General features: G+C 35.7%; 1 protein-coding gene across 1 annotated transcript in view; it reads left to right on the top strand.

The window, feature by feature from the left end:
• Nucleotides 1-24,463, top strand: part of FMN2 (formin 2) — a 160,473-nt gene that overhangs the window by 9,994 nt on the left and 126,016 nt on the right. The window contains exons 2-3 of the mRNA XM_086626096.1: nt 9,360-9,568; nt 22,161-22,308. Of these exons, the coding sequence (XP_086482222.1) occupies nt 9,360-9,568; nt 22,161-22,308 (357 nt within the window). The remainder of the gene's footprint in view (nt 1-9,359; nt 9,569-22,160; nt 22,309-24,463) is intronic.

Consider the following 24,463-nt stretch of genomic DNA (forward strand, 5'->3'; position numbering starts at 1 on the left):
AGTAACTGGGTTGGTGTCATGAGTTCATTCATCAGGACCAAGGTTTGAGTTAATAAGTTTTTGACTGGACTATTTCAGCTTTTTTCAGCATGATTTGTGCAACTATGGCATACGGTTAAGTAATCTTTTAACAGACCATTGAGGGTATGCTGAATTTGGTGGTGTTGTCATGTCTCATAGCCAGCACAAGTGGAGCAAGCTGTTTTAAAATACAGTTGCTTGGTTCTATCAGGGACACTATGGATAAAGAACAAGATGGGTTTCTTTGAAAACTTGTTTGTAACATTTTTTCTGAGGTGGCTTTTTGCGTCATTAAATCTGAGGTCTTTCCTTGTCATCTTTATTTTTGGGAAATCCCATTTTAAAATTTTTGCCAAACCTCTTCTTTTTCTACCGCGATATTCCTTGAAGTTCAGTGACGTACAAGGTGCTACTTTTGTCCTGTGTGCACTATGGTGGCCCGGGGGGCAGCAGCAGCATTCTCCTGCCAGTGGCAGCTTGTGCCCTTGCTTCCAAAAGGAAGCACACACACGTGTGTTCCCTGGCTTTTTTTGGAATGTCTTAGACACTTGAAGCTGTTGGCTTTTTCTGTAACTGCTTGTTCTAGTTGAGTGAGTTGAAGTCTTAATGATAACGGTTATTCGAGCACTCTTGCACAGTCTGGAATCTGTTTAAATGATTAGTGATAATTGTGCGGCTAAAATAAGGGGAAAAAAATTACTTGCTTGAGTTGCACAAGGGTTGATATATTGTGGTTCTAACTTAGATCTAAATAAGAATGTTTCTAACAGTTAGGAGGACACTAGAAGATGGGACAGTACAAAGGGAAGGAGACAGATGCTGAGAGATTCAGATAGTTTGGCAAAAGTAAAGCATGGTGTTTACTGTGATAATCAGATACAGGACTGACAAACATAAAACTAATAGTTGGTAGCTTATTCTAGTTGCTTGAAGAGTCTATGAATGTAATCCATCAATCAATACGTTCTTCACTAGAATTTAGTAAATATATATTTCTGATTTTAAAATTACATTGAAATGTGTGTAGGCAGGCAACTGAGAGTGCAGTGGGAGACACTGTTGATGCGTATATTTTTCCTAATTCTCTTGTTCAGGCAGATTTTCTGCTTTCGGCTTCTGAATTTAAGATGATATGTGGGTTCAGTTCATGCTGTCAATGTGAACAGAGTCTGGAAATCTGGAGACAGAACATCAGAGAAGAAAGGACAATCCTTTCAGGCATTTCCACGCATCCCTAACATTAGTAGTGTTCTAAATACTAAAATATAATATATAAATATATATGTATATAAAGAATAAATTAATATATTTTCTATAATAAGATAATATTAAAAAATATACAAAAAAGTCAACATATAACCTCTGGAGTTTTTTCCCTTAGAAACTTACGTATGTGTACAAGCAGTGAACGTAGATATTAGCTATTACAGTGATAATAAAACCAAAAGGAAATGTCTTTATGACAGAATTATGCACATTTTTACTATAACCATGGACCTTGGCAAGTTTTGTCATCATTAACGTTTGTATTGCCTGGAAATTAGACACATGATATCCTTTACTTTGTGTTTATTCATAGTGGAAGAGTTCAATTATTTTTTCTTATTGTTGTGAAAGTATGTTATATGTGCAGGCCTGTTGCTTGGTGGGTTTTCCATGTTTTATGTAACCAGGCTGTGAGAAAACTCTCCTGTGGTTTTAGGAAAGTGTCTGTCAATGAAAATTCAATCCCTTTTGAAAAACAAAACAAAAAAAACAACAATAAACCAAAACCAAAAACAACCAACAGCCAAAACAACCTCACAGGATGAGATCTGGAACAGTTTCTCAATCTAAATCAGCAGAGGATTAGAAACTCTGAAGTGAAAAAGAACAATAAATGAAGTTCCTAATCCTAGGACATTGGGCATAATCTCCCAGGTCAGGCTTCAGGCAAGCAAGAGACTAAATTAATTTGTTGGGGTTTTTTAGTGCAAATGTATGTTTAATGGGCATTTATGCAGGATTTAGGCTTGTTATTTGAAGAGAAAAAGAGATGGCTAGAACTGATTTCCAGTTCTGTTTCATTCCCCAGGTTCCACATGTGCCTTTGAAAACCTGTTTCTCAGCAGTTATGTGTTGCATATTATATTTAGGCTGGCTGGTACAGGTTAGCTGAAAAACTTAAAATTTGAAAAGATTTAAAATTTGAAATGAAAGGAAAATATTAAAGAAATGTAATAATTTAGATCCTTGAAATATTTTTTTTTTTTATATGAAATAGTAGTCACTCTGTGCTTTGTATATTTGAGACCTACGAAAGAACATTAAACAGTAGAAAGGCAGAAATAAAGTGGGATTGATTTGCCTCTAGGAAATGGTTCAGCAAGCTGTGGCTGTGTAGTTTGAGGGAATAAGATGAATGAATAAAACTTGTACTGTGAAGTATTTAAGAAATGACATTTAATTGCAATTACTATCTCATCTACAGGTAAGCACATATGGAAGTCTCTGCATTATTTCTGTCTTTCGGACGTGTTTGACTGCTTCCAACATTATGGGGAATGTTTGGTGCTGCACTGTTCAGGTGCTTTGCCAGATGATTTAGGACTAGTTTTGCTGTGACCTTGACAGTAATATATGTAGAAAAGGAGACAAGAAAAAAATTGGAAGGAAGGAATGTTTTAAGGATACGTATGTGGCAGTGAGTATCTGAATTATAGTATCTGAATTCAGCATTCTCTTGAATGCTGTAGAAATCAGCTTTTCTTTTTCCTCATTTTCTGTTCTTTTTTTAAATTTATATAACTATGCTCACAATTGTAATCCTTTGTGAACTGAAAAACCATAATAAGTCTACAATTGCCTCTTTATACTTTGTAAGACTAATAGAAAACGTATTCTAAATGGAAATACATTACTTTGTCCATTTCTGCTTCCTTTTCCTTTTTTTCCTGTCCTACCTCCCAAAAATAGAGCGTTTACCTATAGTACTTTTGGCTTCAAATCTTATGAAATCTCTTTGCTGTATGAACATTTATGATTTCACTGAAGTGGAGGGGAAAAAAAAGTAAACTGGGGAAAAGAGAGCAAACCAATTTCAGCTTTTGAAGATGTAAGCAGCACGTGCATGAGTCACTGTTAACCCTCGACATGACTCTGAGTAGGGTGTTCAGAATTGGTATTACACTGAAGCCATTCACTCTACATTGGGAAAAATTAAAACTGAAAAGTCTGTCTCCAGTCTGCGTAGGTTAAGATGTGCTGATACAGCTTCTGTGCTAATGGTGAAAGTGTGGCCCAGTGGTCTGTTTGCTAGAAGAGAGAATTGTGAGAGACTGGCAGAAAGGGAAGGTTTTGGCATATAATTCATTGGGATTATTAGTCTCAATTTGTGCTCGCTGAGAGTTGTGCTTCTGGGCTTTTGCAAATGCAGTGTAAGAAGGATAGAAGACACATCTTTTAAGATAAAAGTGAGGTTATAACAGCATGATCCTCAAGGAAACATTATTGCTAGCTCCACTGTAGTGCAGGGTCTCAGTGCATGCACATGTGCCTTTTTAACACATCTGTGACTACTGCAGTTTTCTCCGGCACCTCTCTTCCATTTGTCTCTTTCTCTCCCCTCAATAATTAAGCAAATCCAAAGCCAGCAACAACATACTCATGGTATTGCTAGATCTTAAGGATTTTATTACTCACCTTGTTGCTTTTTGAAAGGTTAGTCTTCTAAGCAGATTGGACAACAAAACAGCTATAATGTGAATTCACTGAGTTTGGATTTGCCTGTATTTCTCTGTGGACGGTGCTGAACGTGTTTTCAACATTCAGTCATTCCATAGGAAATAAAGTGTAAGGCAAACCTGCATTTCAGAAGAGTGTAGATCCTTATTTTTAGTATCTGCTTGAGGAGAAAAAAGTTGCCCTGGAATATAAGGTAACTGTAACAGAAAGATCTTCTAAAATAGGTAACCTCTCCCATCGAAAGTGAGCCATAGTCCAGGTCATGATGGACAAAGTGATTAAGATTCTCAGCACTGATGGCTAAGGTCTGTAGCAGTTGTTGCTGCCATGTGGAAGAAGATGTAATGCATACACAGACACCTCTCCAGGCCAAGAGATAATCTGTGGCTGTGTCAGCCCAATATCAAGTCGAATTATTATATTAAATTATTATATGTGTAGTATATATTATATAAACTAGTTAATATTTTACAATATTTCATGATTATCTGAAAGAAAGTTTACAAAATTACTTTTCGTGACGTAGGCTACCTTTCTCCCTCCACCTTGCATTTGAGTAAATATGGTTGCAGTAAATCTGCAGTTGAAGATGAGCTTTCAAGAATACAACTACCTGCATTTTTCAAAAAGGGAGACAGTATGAATGGAAACCATACTGGACTTGGGAATTTTGATTCTGCTGTGAATAGCTTACATGTTCTACAAATGTAATCAGAGGTGATTTTGATGAAGAATGTTACTCAAGTTTTGGTCATAGTGATAAGATGAAAACTTATAATGTCATACAGGAGATCGTAAGACCATAGTGCTTCATCTTGATGAGAATGAGATGAAGAGGCAGGTGACATGGAGATGAAAAACATGGAATTTGGAAGCTGAGTGAGAAGACCTAGGCTGAGCTATGGCAGCAAAAGTATCACAAAATATCCATAGAAGGCTAGAGTACCTGATACTTCCAAACTTAATTTCATGTTCCCTTTCTTTTAGTAATTAATTAAATTGTGTAATCCTTTGTAAGGAAAGAAAAAAGTAAATTCTTTTTATTCCTTACTGGGATTTAATTAGTCATTCTAAGTTCCTAAAAAAATAACTTACAAGTTTTACTTGCTGGAGGGTTTTGGCAAGATCCACAGACTACTGATTTGAAGGCTGAAACTTCACTGCAGTTCTTTAATTCAAAACTTGATACTCCTCCCATCGCCCACCAAACTATTACTTACGGGAAAGGTAAGAATAGGATCCCAGAACTCCATGACCTGGGATTTCTGGGAAGAAAAGTTGTTTAAATATAAAAAATGGGAACTTTTTTAACCTTTTAAGAAACAAAAAGAGAGCTGAGAGATCTTTTGTTCTTTACAATTTTCACGGCATGTAAAGGCAACCAAGAGAAATTGCTTTACCATTGCATTTAAATCCTTGTAACAGAGATCAGCTGATCATTTAATAATTATGAAATCATTAATCATTTAATTATTCCAGATTACTTGCAACCATCTTCACCTATTGAGAACACATTCAGGTGTTATCTCATGTAAGTTACAAATATGAGGTTATTAATGTTGTCCAAGGAAAAAGGCTGTTCTTGCTGGATTTTATTTATGAACTAGAGATGAAAAATTGTAGCTCAAAATCTTACAGTTGAACTTGACTGGAATTTAGCCTATGCATTAAATATGGATGTGATTTTGGTTTTACTGTTTAAGGAATAGATTCGGGGATTAATATGGTACAGTCAATTTCACACATATAGACACACAGTCATTTTAATTTTAATTAATTCCAAGCATATGTAGTGCAGATAGATTGGGTGCTGGCAAACCGTATCTGGATCCAAATGAAAGCAGTTTAAAGCCTGTAGGGTCCAGTGTTAAAGAAGTATTTTGCTATACCTAAACAAAAATATAACCTTCATCTTGCCCTGAATCAAAATCATGAATGTGCTTCCTGATGAGAAGAATGAAGATCTCATACTTTGACATCAGTGCAGTCACAGTTTGGGTCAGAGGGCAGCGAGGCAGAAGTGAATTTGATAACAGCCTCCCTGGACTGTTATCAGTCCACAGAGGACTTTGGAGCTGGAATGCTTCTGCTCTAGTGACGACTGGCTTTTACCTGAAAGTAGATGAAAGAGAAACACAAAATGCTCTTAACAAGGGAGAAACTACTTTTTAGTGAGCGGTGGCTTTGAAATGTTGTTCTCCCATGTAAAATAGCTTTAGCCCAGTCTGGAAATACAGTGATTCTGTCTGTCGGGCAGTGCAGCACAGCGTGGTGTTGCCTCAAGGAAATGAGTGACGTTCTCAAGTATTGACACTCTTTTGGTAGGGTTTCGCTCCTCACTTCCCTTTAAAGAAAATACGTATTGTCCTTTTTATAGCTTTGGCTGGTTTTTGTGATTGATGAGGGGTGAGTTGTTCTGATGCTTGCAATGACCATTCAGTTTGATGATAAGCCCTAGCTGGTTAGGTACAAAACTTCAGTGGCTTAGCAGTCTGCTCTAAATATATCGCCCAGTAAGTGCGCTAAACATATAACCCATTTATTGTTGATACAGGGATTTTTTTCACAGCTGTTTGCAGTGAAGCTATTTCTGTATGCGTTGAAAATTCAACATTTTTCAGCTTGCATTTGGTAAAAGGTGTTAACTGAACTGGCAAAAATGTATTTCTGTAATTCAAACTTCTGTTTCTGTCCCCTGGTCTCCATAGCAATTATAAGGAACACAGCAGCTGTGTTAGAGTACAGCTTTATCTGAACGTTATTACCTTTCTGTTGAGAACCTTTACTTTTTTGATTCAATGTGTGCATATGTGATGCAAAGAGCTTAATTTAACTAAAGTTAGTTTGAATTAAATGATTGATTCTTTCAGGTTAAAAAGTACTAGCTGATATTATTAAATATTTTTTACTACCCTATTTATTCCAAGACTAATAATACACTGGAGAGAATGCTTCAGGCTCCGACAGGCAAAATGACATAAGTAATGCAGAGTACACTAAGAGAAATTAAGATCATTAATGACTTTTTTGGTATATATACTTATTCTATATTGTCTGAATGCTAAAGTATGTTTAGACAATAGTTAATAACCACTATACAAATTAAACTGCAACTGAATGGCAACTAAGATTCTGAATAAAGTATTCGATCTTGAGCAAGACTGTTAAGAAGTGCTACAAAAATTAGCAAATGAATGAGTGGATTAAGGAAAAAAAGGCCTCACTTCCTGTTTTGTCACTTATAGGTATTATTACTGTTAATTAGGTTAAAATGAAAGGGGGGGGAGGAGACTTTCTAAACATGACAAGATTATTTAAATGTTGAAACATCTAGACAAAAATTAAAATATATCAATTCTCACATTCAAAAGTCATGGATAACATTTGAATATTTAATATAGTATGAAAAAAATTGTATTTTTCTTTCATAGTCCTATATTTTGTGTATATGTGCAGAGTGCTCTTCCTCTGGTGCATTTTCTTATTATTTTTTTTCTTCTGTGCATTTTAGATAAATGTAAAGCATTGATTTCCTCATTCATCTTCATTACTTGTAATTTCTTATTTAGCTAGACAACTTTCCATGTTGTTGAAATTTACTCAGTGATACAAGGTCGTACTATGGTAACGTGAAGTGCTTTGCCTCAGAAATGCTGCCTATTGGTGCTCTGGTCTCAATTCGATGCCAGTCTTGTACTCTTATTTTTCCTAAAACTTGCTTATATAGTTTAACCTCAGTATTTATAGCTAGGATAATCCATTTATTGCAGTAAGATGATAGTAGCTATAGGGTTTTTGAGTAGTCTTTTACAGCACCGCTAAGCATTGGCAACTACAACCCCAAAGAAAAATTGCTGAAACAAATCACAGAAATGTCTGTTGACGGATAGCTCCCTATTTGTGCTTTGTTTCCATGATTTCATACTGTTGCCTTTCTTCATGTAAGGGACTGCTGTATGTTGCTTCAACTGTGGGTAAATTGTGAAAAAACACAGTCAGTAAGAAAGCCTGTCTTCAGTTAATGACTTTCAAGATCGGACAACTGAACCGTATCTTTAGCTAAATAGAGGGATATGTTGAATAAGCAATTTTGTTATCATCATCTTATAGGTGGTGAAACCAAAGAACAGAGGCAAATTAGTCAGTAAATGTAACAAAACTTGTGTATCTTACAAGTTTATTCCCTGGCTTATCCCCTTGAATGTACTGTGTGGTGTCTAATAAAAGGCTAGGAAACTTGGAGTAATATTTCAGAATTATCAGACCTTTAGATGTGGAGTGGAAAATCTTAGAAATAACTTCTAATATTTTAATGTATTGTTTATTTTAGGTTGCATTGCCATATGGAGTTAAAATAATACTGAAATTTTGGGCTAAATGTCACTTAGCGATATCCATTTTAAATTGCTTCCAGATGCTTAAAGAAAATCTTTTTAGTATATTCAGAAAGCCTGGGAAATTTTACATTTTGAATAAAATCAACATTCAAACAGAAATTTTGTGTTTGTATGTGAAAAACAGTAGTATTATCATTATTATTGTTATTACTTTAAATGACACTAGAATGCTCTCTTAACGCAGTATACTTATTCTGGAAAAGACCTTTGGCTTCCAGTGAGTGGGTGGAAAAAACAGGCTATAGAAACTGATTTAGGTACAAATTGTATTCACAGCTAGTTCGTACTAAAACATGAAATTAACTTTATTACTCTGTCTGCCTTTTCCAGTAGATCTATTTCATATCTTTATTTGTATCCTGTAAATCTGAACTTTGGCATCTTTTGACATTTTAGAGCTTAATCAAGCAATTTAATATTCTTACAATGTAGATTTTACTTCAGCCTGCGTATATAACTGATTTTTGTAGTCTCTTTTTGGCTAACTGCACACAGCACAAAGGTCTTTCAAACCTCTGGCATTGTTTCCTGTAATATACTTTATAACCTGTGCCCTCCTTTCATGCTCTAGTGAGATAACAAAGAAAACACTTTGATCATGAAATCTGGCCCTCTAGTAGGAGTAAGTCTCTTTTCTTACTCTTCAGAAGTTTACTTCTCTGGATTGCTGCTTGTGGCACAGCATTTTAGTTTGGAGCGCTCTGCTGATCTGGAGATGTATTAAATACAATTTTGAACAGAATAGTTTTCAGGCTTTTTTTGTTATTCTTTCATTGAGAGTTTCTCTGAAAAAATCAGAGCACAATTTTATAAAGACTGCGATCATTTCATGATTCAAAAAACAAGGGTTCATTCCAAGAGTGGGGAGACTTGATTCTATAATAACTTTGTGTGACACCCTTGGAAAAAGCTACTTCATTTCTTGGTAATATCCCATCAGGACAGTTGTATAATATGAAGAAGTAGGAAATTGATGCTACAATAGCATCTCATGGTTTTTGTTCCTGCTCTGCAGTGCAGCCAACATAATGTATATTTTCTTGAGTATCCTAAGTAATCAGGCCACAGATCAGTTCAAATTATTATATAGAAATATTTTACATTAAAGACTAATTATCAGATACTTTTCTCAAGAAATTTTTTTTATTTTATATTTTTACTTCTGGTAGTTGAGATTTTCGATACACATTGTAATGCCTTAATCTTTGTGTCCCATAGACAGCTACAAATTCTTATTGATCTGTGTCATCACCTTGGCAGGACGAACTCTGCTGGAAAAGCTCTTCAGCCAGCAGGAAAATGCACCACAAGAAGAAGCAGAAAAACTGTGTTCTCGCATTATTGCAATGGGTCTTTTGCTTCCATTCACTGACTGCTTCAGAGAACCATGTAATCAGAGTGCCCAGCAAAGCACACCCACGTTTGATGTAAGTACTGAAAAAGTTATCTTTTGTCTGTTTTGCCAAGTGTGACGTGATTTATCAATGGCTTATCAGTCCTGAGAGTTCTATTAGTCCTTTTAATGAAAATTGCCCTTATGAGAGTGACCAGCTATTTTTCTGAGCTCAGGTGCATATACTTTTGTTTCCAGGTAAGCGTTAAGTTTTAAAAGGTTCTCCCATAACTTGATTTTTTTAACTTTTAAACTCATATCTTAGTCTGCTATACTTTTCTTTAACTGTTGTTTTCATTAAGTTTTTCTTCTTCGAATCAAAGTGGTTATAGGACTGCCAACATTTCAAGCCAATAGCTGCTTCACCAAAAATATAAATTAAAGGAACAACAGGAAACAGCATGTCACAGAACTTTACAGAACCCAAACGAGATGTCTAGGCTAGATTTTTTTTTTCACCCGAAAAGACTTTTAATACAAAATAGTGCAGGGATCAGTTGAAATCTGCTGACAATCCAGCTACAGTGTTATCTGTGCCTTTGGGCTATCTGGCCAGCGTGCTGTTACGGGTGGTGTTTGCGTGCCATTACAAAACTGTGGTGTAGACATCGCCTAATGTACTTTTCCTTCCTCTTGGATAGTGAATTCAACATTAGGATGCCTTCCTATTGTATGATACTGTACAGTCCATGAATTTTAATTTCCATTAAATGTTATCTTCGACACTTCTTTGTACTGGTTTATGTGACTGCAGATAATCGAGGTTTTTCTCTTCACTAATTATGTTCAAAATAATGTACAAATGTTAACTAATCTGCCTAACACCTTACTGGTATAGTTAAGATCATCCCTATTCTACACATTAAGGTGAAGGTTGTATAGAAATACGCAAAAAAAATGATTTGCATAGGTATGAGAGAACATGAGTCTTTTTAACTATTTAAATATTTCCCAACTTTCCTGAAGAATAGTTTAACACAACTGGTGAAGGCGAAATGGGTAGAATAAATTTGTCTGGTGAATTTTTAAAACAAACAAGCTTTCCTAAATAACCTAGCTTTATCTACAAAATCATTCCATGGTCCCCTTGACAATATTCAACCTTTATGTTTTTATAAAAAATGAATGTTTAAAACGTTTTCAAACTGTTTTTTGAAATTAATTGGAAAATCGAGTGTGACTATAAAACTGAGGTTATTCAGGCAGCTTAAAATCACACACAATCTGAAAGTGTTTATGGTTAAATATACTCAATAAAGTTACTGGAAAAGACACATTCCGTATTTTTCAAGTTTTTTAAAACAATCTGGCAATGTTTTCAGTTCTCCTGGTTTTACCATATACTCTGTTTATTTCTTCTTTAGTGTATTGATTACAATATTCTTTTTTAAGAATTTTCTCCTCACGTATAAATAGATTGTTTCAAATTAAAAGGTTGGAAATAAGCAGAAGAGGCCCTCTTCTTAACTGGCATACCATGCTTTGTCTAAGTAAGAGAATTATTCTAGTTATCTTTCATTGACTATACCCAGTAGGATGGACTGAAATTTCAGGATTTTCTGAAAAGAAACAGAAACCTGACCTAGTATGCCATGTGAACAGTGTGTCAATTTAAGATGTTGCTGGCTTAGCAGTGATCTTAATTTAAATTATCAGTAAACCACAAACATTCTATTGCTGTTTTTCTGTATAAGTCCCCTAAATTGATGATACTCCTGTAAAACAATGTCAGAAGTGGTGTAAAGCCCTGTGTATGTGTATGCAACTAGTAGTGCATCCAGCTTCAAAGGAACGCACGTCTGTCTTGAGCACTAGGATCTCCACAATTGAATTTCACACGGCACTGCTGCTATTGAGTTTGGGAGTATGCTTCTGTTTCAGCCTTGGTGACCACAGTACAGGAACACCTACCTGTTCATTCATTACATGCCCTACAAGGGTGAAAATGTTTAGAATAGGCAGCATAAACTCCAGTGACTGAGAACATCAAAACTGGACTTCTCCTAGCTGATTTTGCTTCTTAGAGTGAGTAAACAAAATATCTTACAGAAACTAAATGCTAATAGTTACGTAAGGAAATGGAACAATTAACAATTAGTTTGACAAAAACTTATGGTGATGCTGTGTATTACTTAAAAAAGAACATGTAATGTCTGTGACTCATGCCTCCTCTTGCATCTCTCTCCATGTCTGTACTTTGCTTTTCTTATTTAGGTTTTCTTTTTTTTCTTATTTCCCCATTCATTAGAACAGGATTTTAATGTTGATCTAGCCATTGATTTCAAAGACAGAGGAGTTAGACTATCCTTAAATAATATTTAAATTTCACCCATCTAGAATTAAGAGAGATATCTTTGACCTTACTCCAAAATTGGGAGCACAGCCAGTCCCATATTCTTTCTTCATCTCTGAGTTCATCAGATGTGCCTCCAGTTCCATCCTGGATTGCCTCCAGTTTGGCTGGTGTCCTTTTCACTCAGCTAAAACTGACATCAACAAAGCTCCTTAACCCTGTCCTGGTCCCAGCCAGGTTTGTCTGCCACCTTGTTGTCCTTCCTCCCTGCTACATCCAGCTCTGGTGCTTACTTGTTCCTTGATGTTACTCATTTGGCTGTTTTGATTTTTGTTTTAGTCTGCTTCTTATAAAGTCTCTTAGGTCACTACTTTAGCATTTTTTTTTTTCAGAATTGCCAACCTTTTTTCACTGAAGTTCTTCCTGGAATCCCTCCTTTTCTCCTTTTGTGACTGATCTCACGTGTTTCTGAGCTTTAACTTACTATGTTTTTAATGTGCAATAAAATCCATGATTCCCCTTTTGCTTAAGTGTGGTCCCACAGACACTGTTTTTTGAAGATGTTAGATTACAGTTTATGAAAATAATTCGGTAAGTTTTGTTCACTCTATGATCTATTGCTCATGGCTTGAGATGAATATAAACAGATTATTTAAAAGTCCTGTTCTCTCACTCTGATCTCCTTTTCTGGATGTCCTCCAGTGAATTTAATTTAACATGGCTAATGCTGAACTCTGCTGTCTTGAAATGTTTGCAATTGCACAATCTGATTATATTCTCATCTTCTTTAGTACTCATGCCTGGTGGTCACCTCTAGTTCTCCCTCTCTTACAACTGTGTATCCAAATCTTGTGTCTGTTTTCTCAGTAACACACATGAGATCTGTTTTCTTCTCTCTCCCAAAATATTTCAGACTTCAGTGTGGGCCTGTGCCTCACTCCGTTAAATGTTTGTGCACAGTGTCTTTTACTTTTCTCATCGGATCCTATTTCTTTCCCTTCCACACTGTTTGAGTGCAATTAGGCAATGCGTTAAGAGTAAAGACAATTTTCACAACTCGTAGTTTCTTGGGCTAGTATTATAATGGCTCCTGGAAGCCAATTTAAATTAAATTCTTAGCACTTGTATTTCTGGTGTAGGTTATGCTTTTTGAGTGTGATGCCTACTCCTGTGTTAGTACACGACAAACATGAAGTACCGACAAATACCCAGTGAAAGTAGCAGTCTTCAGAGAACTAACAGATGTCGTCACATTTATGCTGAGGATGGCGTCCAGTTTTCAGAGGCTTATAACTTGGTCAGATTTTGGATAGATTTTAATGGTGACTGGAAATGACATGTTCCTGAAGTTTCTCTGACCTTTTGTCAAATTTCAAATCATAGCCCTAAGGATAGAAATTTTAAAACTGTTTTAAGAACCTATGAGAAAACTTTCATGTTTTATCTTGGCCATTTAATCAATTATTTCTTTCAAAACAGATGACGGCAGATGTCCAGAATAAAAGATTATCCTGAAAAATGAAAGTTGACCAAAGCTTTAAAAGTAACAGAAGTAGACAGGTTTGGGATTTTTTGTGAAGCTATAGCTCTTCCTACCACCTTTTCCTACTATGTAAAAAGTTTCTTAAAGACTTAAGTAAATGTACAATGGCAGATTGGCTCTCTGGAAATATGATGCTCTTTTTACTGGTTTCCTGTCTCTTGGAGAAGCTGCTAATTATTGCCTCATGAATATCACGAGTTCTGACGTGTTGGGCTATATTTATATCCTTTCATTCTTCTACTAGTATTTTATAAGAGAAAAAAAGAATTTTTAAAAATAAATGAAAAAAAAAAAAATAACCAAGCAAGTAAATGCACAATTCATAGAAATATAGAAGAGCAAAAGCCTATAAACCTAAAAGAACATTCTCTGAAAAATTGCTTGCCTTTTGAATAACTATTGCTTGCTTACCTTTTAAATTTTTCCCTTTTTTAAGTTGTGACTTGTTCAAGAGGGCTTCTAAGGTTTCAAATTAAAATAAAATATTGTCTAACTGAATGATATTTAAGAAACTGATGCGTTGTGAAAAATTATCCCAATAACTGTGTCGTGTTGTTAAATAGTTGTATTTCTGTAGCGCAGGTGTAGTCCTAAGCTTTTTAGCATGTTACCTCTTCACGTTATTTTATTAGGGTAAAATAAGCACAAGACTGAGCTGGCTAAACAGTGCATCTTTGGCAAGAATGTAACCACAGGCAAGTTTTGCAGCCACCTGTTGGAGGATCACAGTTTTCAACATGTAGATATCTCATCTCCTGCTTAGCTCCTCTGTTAATGATGTATCACAGAAGCTAGAAGATTGCTGTCTTTGCAGAGTGATCAATAATGTGTATAAATGATAGGCATTTGTATTAGAATTTAAACTGTTCATACACCAATAAAAGCAGGTGGCATTTTCCTGTCAATGCAAAGCAACTTTATTTAGCTTCACTGTGCTACTAAGAAATATGAACTATACTTAGTGTTTGCACTTTATCTAGTAGTTGCAATTCCTACACATTGTGTATGTCCGGTCCTAATTATAACTTCCCATTCCAAATTTTCCAGTTCACACTGTGCAGTCTTAAGCTATGGGCCTTTTTTTCTTTCATAGCAGATTTCTGCTTTTTTTTTTCTGACAAGCTTTCCAAGTAGTTTTGTGTGTTGTTTCCAAACATTAGGTTTAAAACACTTAAATTCTCAGTAAAAGCTAAGATGATTTTGTGATAGAGGGTTTCTACTATCATTTTGTAACTGCTTTTGAGAAGAAAACTGATCATACCTTTGTATCCCTGCTATCCTCTTTAGGGAACTCTAATCTCTATTGCACACTGAAGGATCCAACAACTGCTTTTTTTCATGTGGCCCTAACCAGCAGTATCTTCTATCTGTGTCTGAAATGCATGCTAAGCTTTCATCTTTATCTCTGGTTTTACTTTGATTGGGCTAGCTCTCTTTACATCTTTTTCAGTGCTTTTGTTGAATGCTGCTACTGTGGTGAGTACTGCTGTTAATGCCTTCTTAATTTACAAATTATTTCAGCATTTTCCATACTTAAAGAGCTAAATGGACATCTTCTGAAGGATGTCATTCTTCGCTGTTCTAAGATGTGGTTTTATATATAGGCATGTTTGGCAGTTTGGGATAGTGACTGCCCCTTGTGTGATTCATGGTTATGATGCCTGACTAGGTGGTTGTCTGTTTCTGAAATAATGCTTCCACAAGGAAGCAGAGCACCAGACGGCATAAATGGTAAATGCTACGAAAATGACTGTTTTTCTGTTATCTGCTGGTCACCTGTGGTGATTCAAATGCATTTTAAGGAAATAAAGACACTGTTTTTTTTTCTGCTAAGTAGAGGCAGATGGTGGATCTTTGCAGGTCAGCTGGAAGAGGAGTTAGCGACATGAAGACTTTACTTAATTTTAATTTATTTGCACTGTTTACACCAGTCTGAAAATTCGTAGCTAAACAGACTACAGACAGGCTGCTTTCTCAGAAGTCAGAGAGCCAAAATACCGGTGATCAGTTTCCAAAGAGCAACTTTCCCAAGAATTGACTTCAGCTAGGAGAACTTGTCTTCCAAACTGCATCGCAAAGCTGGCAACAATGCAGCATTTCTTCAAGCTTAGTTTCAATGCTCGGGAATAAAACATGTAAGAATGAATGCAGTCTCATCTTGTGAAATTTGTCATGGTGGTATGTTGGGGGTCAGTAGCGAATGAGACTTTAAAAGTTAACGAGTGAAAATTGTGGAATAAAGCAGAGAAAACAGATTGTTAATCTGCTGTCTTAATCCTTGTTTGTCGTGAAGGTTACCATGGCAGTTGAGTTTGGCTAAATCAAAGCCCTAATGTCTCTTCTTCCTTTTCCGTTGCTCAGTCACACTTTGCGACACTTATCTTCTGTGGTGAGCAACTCTAAATATTCCTGAGAGTAGTAAAATGAAAACAGTTGAATGATCATTGAGCTGAAGTATTCCTGTTATGCTGTTTCCCTGCTTCTAATAGAATATTTATTTTACAGTAGTTACATCTGATCCTGCAGTCTTCTGCCCGCCTTTTTAGAATTTTTCTTTATCTTTCTGCTTTCCAGTTACTTGTGATGATGCTACCGTATTCACTTTCAACTGAGGTATTTTATATGTTGGATGTTGCTAGGTTTTTGTGCTTCTTTTTGCAGAGAATGTTGCTTACCTACTTGTTATTCTGAAGAACTGCTTCAAGAGGCACATACTGGATGTTAAGTTTACACCACATCTTTAAAATTTTCAAAATCATTGTGCATGGAGTGAAGGTGTTTGTCACCCTGTCACCTCAAGAGATCTTTATATTTTATGACTTTCTGTACATTAGTTCACTTTAAGAATGACAGTCATTAAAAAAATGGTTTTTTTTCCATCTTGGAACTGAGAATACAGAGAGAGTTGAATTTGTGTATATTGCATGTCTCTGTGTTTTGAAGAGGAAGTTTTTACACTAATAATAATCACTTTTTCAAATAGAATAGGGGTGAAAGGAATTCTGTAATGAAACAGATTTCTTTGGAAAACAGATTTGTTAGAATCCAAATTTATTGCAGAACTGTGTCACTGTAAGTGAAAACAACAACTGATACAGAAGCTTCTTGCCTCAGCTTAGAATTTCTGGAGAGAGTGACGGAGAAAGGACACACCGTCAGGTGGTCTAAGTAACAGCTGATAACCTAGTGGTCTTGGGATGTGGTCTTCCAAGTGGGAGTTCAAATCAGGTGTGTAAAGAGGCTAGATCTTGAGCTTCTTCTGTTTCATAAAAGGCTAGTCACTGTTAGCTCTTCCAAAGAACGTTTGTTTTAAGCTTATCAGTTCAACCTATTCAGCTATATTAAATGCAGAAGTTATTGGGGAATAGGAAGACCAAGACAATGACTCTGGAACAGAATGAGAGTAGATGTGGAAATCTGAAATTTAGTTTTCTGATTTTTTTTTTTTTTTCCTCCATGAGGGCCCTAACTACAGGGCTATTGGCTCTGTTAGCCTCTCATATCCCCAGGATATGATGTTGAATCCTGAGCAAAGTATGATTGAATCGATCAAGTTTATTCTATTTGTTGAGGAGGTTGAAATAATTTCACAGGAAAGAAATCTTTCATGTTTTTTTGACACTTGAAGTGTTTTAAAATGAACTGTTGAGGCACATGAGTTTTCTGAAAAGAAAAAAAAATGCTCATATATATCAAATTTAGTTCATGAGGATAAAGTGTTACTTCATCTCTATATTACAGTATTATGACTTACCTACTGTTTTTCAGCTTTGGACGGCATCTGTGCTCACTAGTACAGCCAAACGCAGCACGAGCCGAGAACCATGTTTAATCACTGCTCTGGTTCTGTCAGTGGTCAGACAGAGCTTTGTTACTGAACCTCTCCTCAAAAAGTAAACCACTTTCTCCATTCTTGATAGTATTGATTTCTTTATTTTAAAAGCTGCTTAAAATAAAGCAGTCTCCTGCTGATAAGAGCGTTTTGAGGTAGTCTGGCTCTAATTTCTCAAACTACAACCTTGCTTGTCCAGTTAACTATTTATATGCAGTGGGAACATGCGATTGACTTTCTTTAATTTTAAAAGTTGTGTACCTAGTATAATAGAATGATTAAATTTCCTGAATGGGGGGAAAAAAAAAAAATCCTTCCAACAGTCTAAATGACAAGGAGCTATATATAAATGTGAACAAGCTCAGAGTTCTTAGCGTGAAAAGTCTGACACCTTCTGAGTCATGGGGTCTGGCCCCTGCTTATCTCAAGTACCATAAAATGTAATTCCTCTGTGAGTTTGTCTAATTTAATCTTAAATTAAGCTCTATTTTTTCTTCTCCCCACTCCTCTAGCTCTTCCCATTAGAAGGCTGTCCACATGCAGACTGATCTGATGAGCAAGAACCTTCTTGTTAACTACTACTCTGTTTGTCCCTGGCCCGTTTATACCTGTCTGCGGACATGCCAACCCTTCTGCCCTCCCCTCTTCAGGATAACTTTGAATGTTTGAGGTTCTAGTGAAAAAATGTTCAAGTTTACTACTTGAAAATAAATGTCCTGCAATATAGGGCCTGATTCCATCATGGCTTAACACAGAAGCCATCAGGGAAGTCGGCACCAATTCACTCTAGTGTAGAAAGATCAGTAGCACTGCTAAAGTGCTTCCCCTGTCTCCTGCTGTGCTGAGCTGAAGAGCAAAGGCTATTCCTGATAGCAGTGTGCTTCTGTATTGCCCAGCCTTTCCCATCTCACCATGTATGATCTGACTGCACTTTTTGTTTTCCCTTGAGAACTGTCAACATATTTCTGGTCAGATTTTTTTCTTCCCCTTGATTCTTACATTGCTAATTCATGGTTTTGCAAGCAATTTGGACAGATGTGTATATATTATCACCGTTTCAACCCTATCTCTTGTACCTCTTTTAAGGATTTCTCACAATGGCTGTCTTTATACTTGGAACTGGAAGCAGATGAACAGTTGATTGAAAACTGAAGTCGTGTTAAAGAGGTCATATTACCTGCATATCTTCAGGAGCAATACAGCTGCCAAGAGCACAGGTTCAAGGTTGCATATTGTGTTCCTACAGTGGGGGATATACTAACCTCTAATTCAGACTGTGGCCCGGGGAATGAACCTGGTCTCTGAAAAATGTGTGACCTCTTTTCTGAAAGCTCAAGGTCCATCAGTATACCTTCTGATGTTGGCTGCAGGTCTAGCTCATGACCCTAGTTCTAGGTCCTCCAGCCTCTTCCTATACGTCATTTTCTAGAGACCCTTACTTTGAGTAGTTTACAGCACTGGCTTCCTTTAAAGATGAGTAGGAAAGAATATCTTTAGCTTAAGCACTGAAGGAACAATACTAATACTCAATATGTACCTGAAATGTAACGCAGTGGTACCTGAGAATGAAAATTTGCTACAAAAATCCATTCTTTGTGCCTACTGAGACCTGGTTGGGAATACAGTGAGTTAAACTACAGACCTGACTCTCCATGACTCTATTCTAAACGCTAGCATCTATAAGTGGTAAAATGTCTATTGATTAGGTACCATCAGATGCTGCAGGCAGTTTGCCTCGCCCATGTGCGAATGCTCTGCATTTTTAAGAACCAGTGGAAAGTGCTGTGTAAGGATCTGTGGAAATGAGAACTCATCTTGACATCATGTTTAGTGCACTAGACTCAGACAGCATTAAGCTTTCACCGTCTGCCCAGAAATGAATCTGAATAAATTTGACTGGAATTGTTCGTTACAAGGATTTTTAATATTTTTTTTCCCCAAAAAAAGAAGTGCTTTAAGCACTAAATAGATGAAGTGGAAATTCAAGATATATTCAAAGCTCGATCACGGTAAGAATATTCACTTGCTGTATTTACAATGACATCTAGTGAAAATTGCCTCTGAAACGAAAAGATTAAAGGAGGAAAAGTTGGATGGAGATGGAGGTTCATGGATGCTTGTATGACAATTATTAATGATAAAAGCAAATCTGGACTTTTTAATTTGTATTATTTTGTTTCCTTTACTTGAATAGTTCTTCAGCATCATAAAATTGGCTGCATCTATCTTTCTTCAAAATGTTCTAATAATCATGCAAATTTATGGCATTATCAGATTTGCAAAAGCAGAAATGAGGTGGGTTGTTATATTAACTGACAAGGAGTTAAAGACAAAAGATGGAAAGGATTAGCTTTTGGACAGTATCTTGAGCGAGGAGGAATTAGGACATTCAAATGATTCATCTCTTTTGAAGGGCAGGAAAGTGGAGGCAGGGTTAAGCTTTTCCCTTTTTAAGTGTAGTTTATGGACTATCAACTTGAAGTCCAGACCTTCAGACTACCTTTCTGTCATGAGGATTTTTCATATTTTAAATTATGTTTTTAAGTCTTCAAGTAATCTGAATGTAGCTGTTGTATCTGTGTTCAACGTACAAGCAAGGTAGTTAACATTTCGGTTGCAGCGAAGTCCCTTCAGGGCATTTTTGCGAGTTTACGTTTACCTCTGTAAATTTCTATTTCATAATGAGTCTATTCTGTCATGCTTCTCGATGTTGAATAGTGAATGAAAAGAATCCCAAAACAAAAAACAGCACAAACCAAAAAATACTGGCTTTTATACTCACAAACAAATTTCTCATGCTGGGTTAGGAGTCGTTTATGGAGTTGTGTCATGTTAATTTATAACTGTTCATAGTTTATATGCTGTAAATTCTATCAGCAAGAACATAGGTACTTCATGTTTTATTACTCTCGTAATGTCTCCCATCTGTACAATAATTCTGAGTCATACTGTGTTGGTTTTTATAATACATCTTAATTTGTGTAGACTAATCATACTTCAAAAATTTGTTGTTAAACAATTGTGCTATATCTTTCAAGGACTCACATGGTGAAATATCATGTTCAGAAACGGTTTAACTGTTGGTCTTCCTCATTCATGCTATGTCAATACTATCTACAGTCTGTCTTCTGTTTTATTGCCCTATAGCCCTACATGTAATCCCATTGAAAGTCAACTGTGTTTACCCAGCTAACTCTGTAGAGTTCTTCCCTGTGGACTGTGTAAGGTATTAGAGTTGGCAAAAAAATTTTGTTCTGTTTTGCCTCGGTGACTTTTTTGAATCTTATTTTCCTCTGTGTTTTTGAGATTTGGATGATATAGAAATGAGACAAATAGCAAAATCAGCACGTTTTCTTTTTCTTTACACAGTATGTACAGTACTGGAAATCCGGCAGAAACCCAAAAATACATATCCTCTAAAAAGCTGGAATTAGACAAAGGGAAAGTACTAAGTTATTGAAAGGATTGCTTTAGTCAAGCCTGTTTGGATGTTCAAATGCAGTAGCATAGTAATGGGAAAAGGATAGGCTTTTCAAGGAACATAGAGTTCAGGGCTGTGTAAAGAACGTAATGTGATTTTTGTATTAAGCTTTTTATCCATTTACTTTTACCTTTACTGAGTTCTATGTGTGTGGCTGGATTTTTGCCATGTTTTTCATGCTGGAAAGATCTAATGAGCTTCTTTAGATCCTGACTGTTTGAGGCACCCTCTGTAAACCAAAACTTTTTACTTTATAACTAGTATTTTTCTGTTCTAAATAAGTTGGTCTCAATAGAATGTTATCACTCTTATCACAACTTATTTTTAGGTGAGTAGAATCTTAGTCACATAGAATAATGATTATCCCCAAAAAGTGTTAAATTTTGTTCTTCCCTCTGCATGTCTCTTCAATGTTTAGTATCTGTGTAAAAGTTAAAAAAAAAAGTTGAAAATGAACTATGCAGCAGGACAAGTATATATATTACCAATCTTTTACTCAGACAATACAGTGAATGAAGCATAATGAACGTGATCTTTGAAAGAAGATATTACTGTGTGTTACAACTGTATTTTCATCCTGTGACTTGATTCTTTGTTTTCCATTTTTGAACTTCAATATTTTCATATTTCTAGGTCACTTACTAGGATACTCATGCAGTTGTTGTGGTTGATCTTTATAGAGTTTTCAGTATTATAAAGGTTTAATCACTTATTGATGCATACTGGGAGTCACAAGAATAACTAATTGAATTGTCAGCTAAAATCTTTGTTGACTTAAAGCATGAGTGCCCTAGTTTTGTCTCCTACTTTTAATAAGTAAATCAAACTCAAACCTATTGCGTAGTAAGGATATAATCTGATTTGAACTCAGAGAATTGAGAATACTTTTAGCTGTTGGGATTTTTTTAATATAATTTTATTTTAAAAGCAAACCCACCTTTTTAGCTGCCTTTCTAGGCTTATAGAATTGTAAATGACAAACACAGTTGCAAAGAATAAATATCTCAGTTAAATTTGTGCTAAAATAGTCCTGCTTCTTTTCCTTCCTTGTACATTTGATGTAAAAAGATTACATGGTTTGGACTGAAATATTTTTCTCTAACCTATAAACTAACTGTACGTAAAGAATTACAGTCATGATGAACAGAACCTATTATCTCTTTAAGGAAAGAAGTGGTAAAGAGTTCCTCATGCTCAAAAGAAGTGCTGAACTGTATTCTAGCATCTCATTGTGCTGTAGATAACTAAAAGATTAGATTTTCTATTGTTAATAGAGGTAATTCGAAAACTGAAACATTTAACTCCTTTAATATAGATTTATGTTAAGTCTTTGTCGGGAGATGAATAGCATGAAAACAAGTCTGCCTTGCTATAAGGGTGTGTATTGAGCTATTTGTGTTGGAAACAAAGGCTTCGATGCTATGAGCTTGTCTTTTTATATGAACTTCTCAATTATTTTTTTTTTTAATAACCACAGCAAGACCAGCTTTATACATGGGCTGCAGTTAGCCAACCCACACATTCATCAGATTACGTCGAAGGAAGCTTTCCAAGGAGAATTCCATCTGCGTGGCCCCCACCCAAACCTCCAGATGAAGAACAAAGACTCAAAATTACGGAAGAAGGTATAGTTCTTGGACACAGACAAGATATATGTATGGCATGAGGGGGAGCTGTGGTCTTTTAGAATCTCAGACATAAACTTAAGGTATTAACTTCTAACAAATACCTGATTTTGAAAATCTTGGATTAGCATCAGAAATAATGTTAGCTAGTATGAGTCTAATATTCAACAAAAATGCATGCTTTTTGTTAACAACCCATATGTGCACCTGGCATCTGCTGACTAGTGGATTTTACCAGGTGTTATGACCTTTGTTCTTTTCCAGTTTACATACCTTCAGAGCCATGAAATATGGGTACTTTTCTTAAAAATATGGAAAACTTCAGAAGCCCACTGGTGGTATACTGAAAGTTATTAGAGTGGTGTGAGTTATTCCTATGTGGATTCAGCAGTCCCCTGCTGACAGAGAGGTAGGAAAAGTGTATCTGAAAAATAAATTGAGGTCTTGTTTAGAAAGTCAGTTAATCTTAAAATTTGTGAGGTTACTCTACCAGCCAAATTTCTGAAATATTCTGCATACTCATTAAAACCCTTGTTTAAGCTGAGAATTAAAACAAAAGGAAAAAAAACATCTTGTAGCTGACAGAGAAATTTAGAAGAGGATTTCAAACCTGTTTTCTGTTAGTAGTGTTGATGGGCAAATACCACAGGTTCTTGGAGACTTAGCTTTACATTAGTTAGTATTCAACAGCTCTCAACACTTTTAGGCTGCATTCATCCCCATGACCTCCTTGGAGAGCCACTGGGTATTCTCAAATTTTCCATTTCTTACCACTCCTTTTTTTATTGCTCAGATTTGAAGAATTAAGTCATTATTTCAACAGATCTCTTTGTATTGCTTATAGTCTTTGGGTGGAGTTAATTTCAGATTTGCTTCTCTTTGGGACTTCTTTACTGCTTCCTCTGGAACACAAGAAAAGTATTCCTTGCATGGACACCATTTATCATGACAACACTTTGCTTTTACTGGTATCACTTATTCTGGTGTTCACAAGTGAAATAGTGATTCCAACAAAAACACAATACTACTATATTATTCTCTTTATGTTGTGGCTTTTACCAAAGCAGCTTAATTAGTGGTCAAGGAAACATTCCTGCATCCATCTCATTGATGCAGTTCACAGTGTGGAACACTGCATTACTGGACTGTTAGGCTGGTCCAGTTTTTGACTAATGATCTACTATTTTTCTGCTGTGTTCAGTGAAAGTGCTGTCATATGTGGTAGTAGAATTCATTGCCCTGTACTCTGAGAGGACAGGTTGTGTTTTTCAACTTGGAGATTTAGCTAATAGACATGTGATCAGAGTATTTATGAATATGCTTTGCACTGGAAACACAAAAGGCTGAATATTTTATTATTTTACTTTGGGGTTTTAGCCTGGCAGAGGCTGGTGCAACTTAACAGCCGTTTTGTTGCTGTAAAAGCTAGAAGAACATTGATTACATAAAATATTTTGAAATTTTAAGATTTTACTATTTTTATTAACTTAGAAGAGGATTGTACTAATAATCTTTAAATGTATTCATTTTATACATGGTTTGTTTCCATCCTATGCTATTCTATTTAATATTATAGCTACTACATGGATGTAATGTGTACAGTACTTCTCTATTCCTTATCTCAGCCACTGCCTTCTCAAAAACTGCAAAAATATTAAGAAAATAGAATTAGAACTAAAATTGAAAATTGTGTATTGTGACTCAATGGAACATAAATAGTTCTCAAAATTTACTTGAGGTGCTGACACAAACATATTATTGAATTATTTTTTTTTTAGCATGAATTTACAGTATAGGGCATGGAGGGAAAAGGAAAAAGTTATAATGGTTCTGAATACAATTTAGGTAGATAAATAATTTAACTTTGATTGTTTGCATGCTTGCCATATGGAAGAACCTGGAGGTGAGTGATGTTTCATGTGAAGCCTGAAAGATAAACGCTTTCCCCAAGATCTGTAACTAAATTATTTTATGTGTAAGCACCTTTGAAAGCTAGAGGGAGCAAGCATGTTTTAAGGGTTTTAAATTATTGTGTGCAGAGTAGCTGTACTTTACACTATATTTAGTTATTGCTGCATGGATTAAACGGATACAATATTTACATTAGAGACAATGGATTATAAACAAAAACGTCCATTTTGGATTGAAGTATTGA

Source organism: Tauraco erythrolophus, chromosome 2 (assembly GCF_009769465.1).
Source record: "Tauraco erythrolophus isolate bTauEry1 chromosome 2, bTauEry1.pri, whole genome shotgun sequence".
Taxonomy (NCBI): Eukaryota; Metazoa; Chordata; class Aves; order Musophagiformes; family Musophagidae; genus Tauraco; species Tauraco erythrolophus.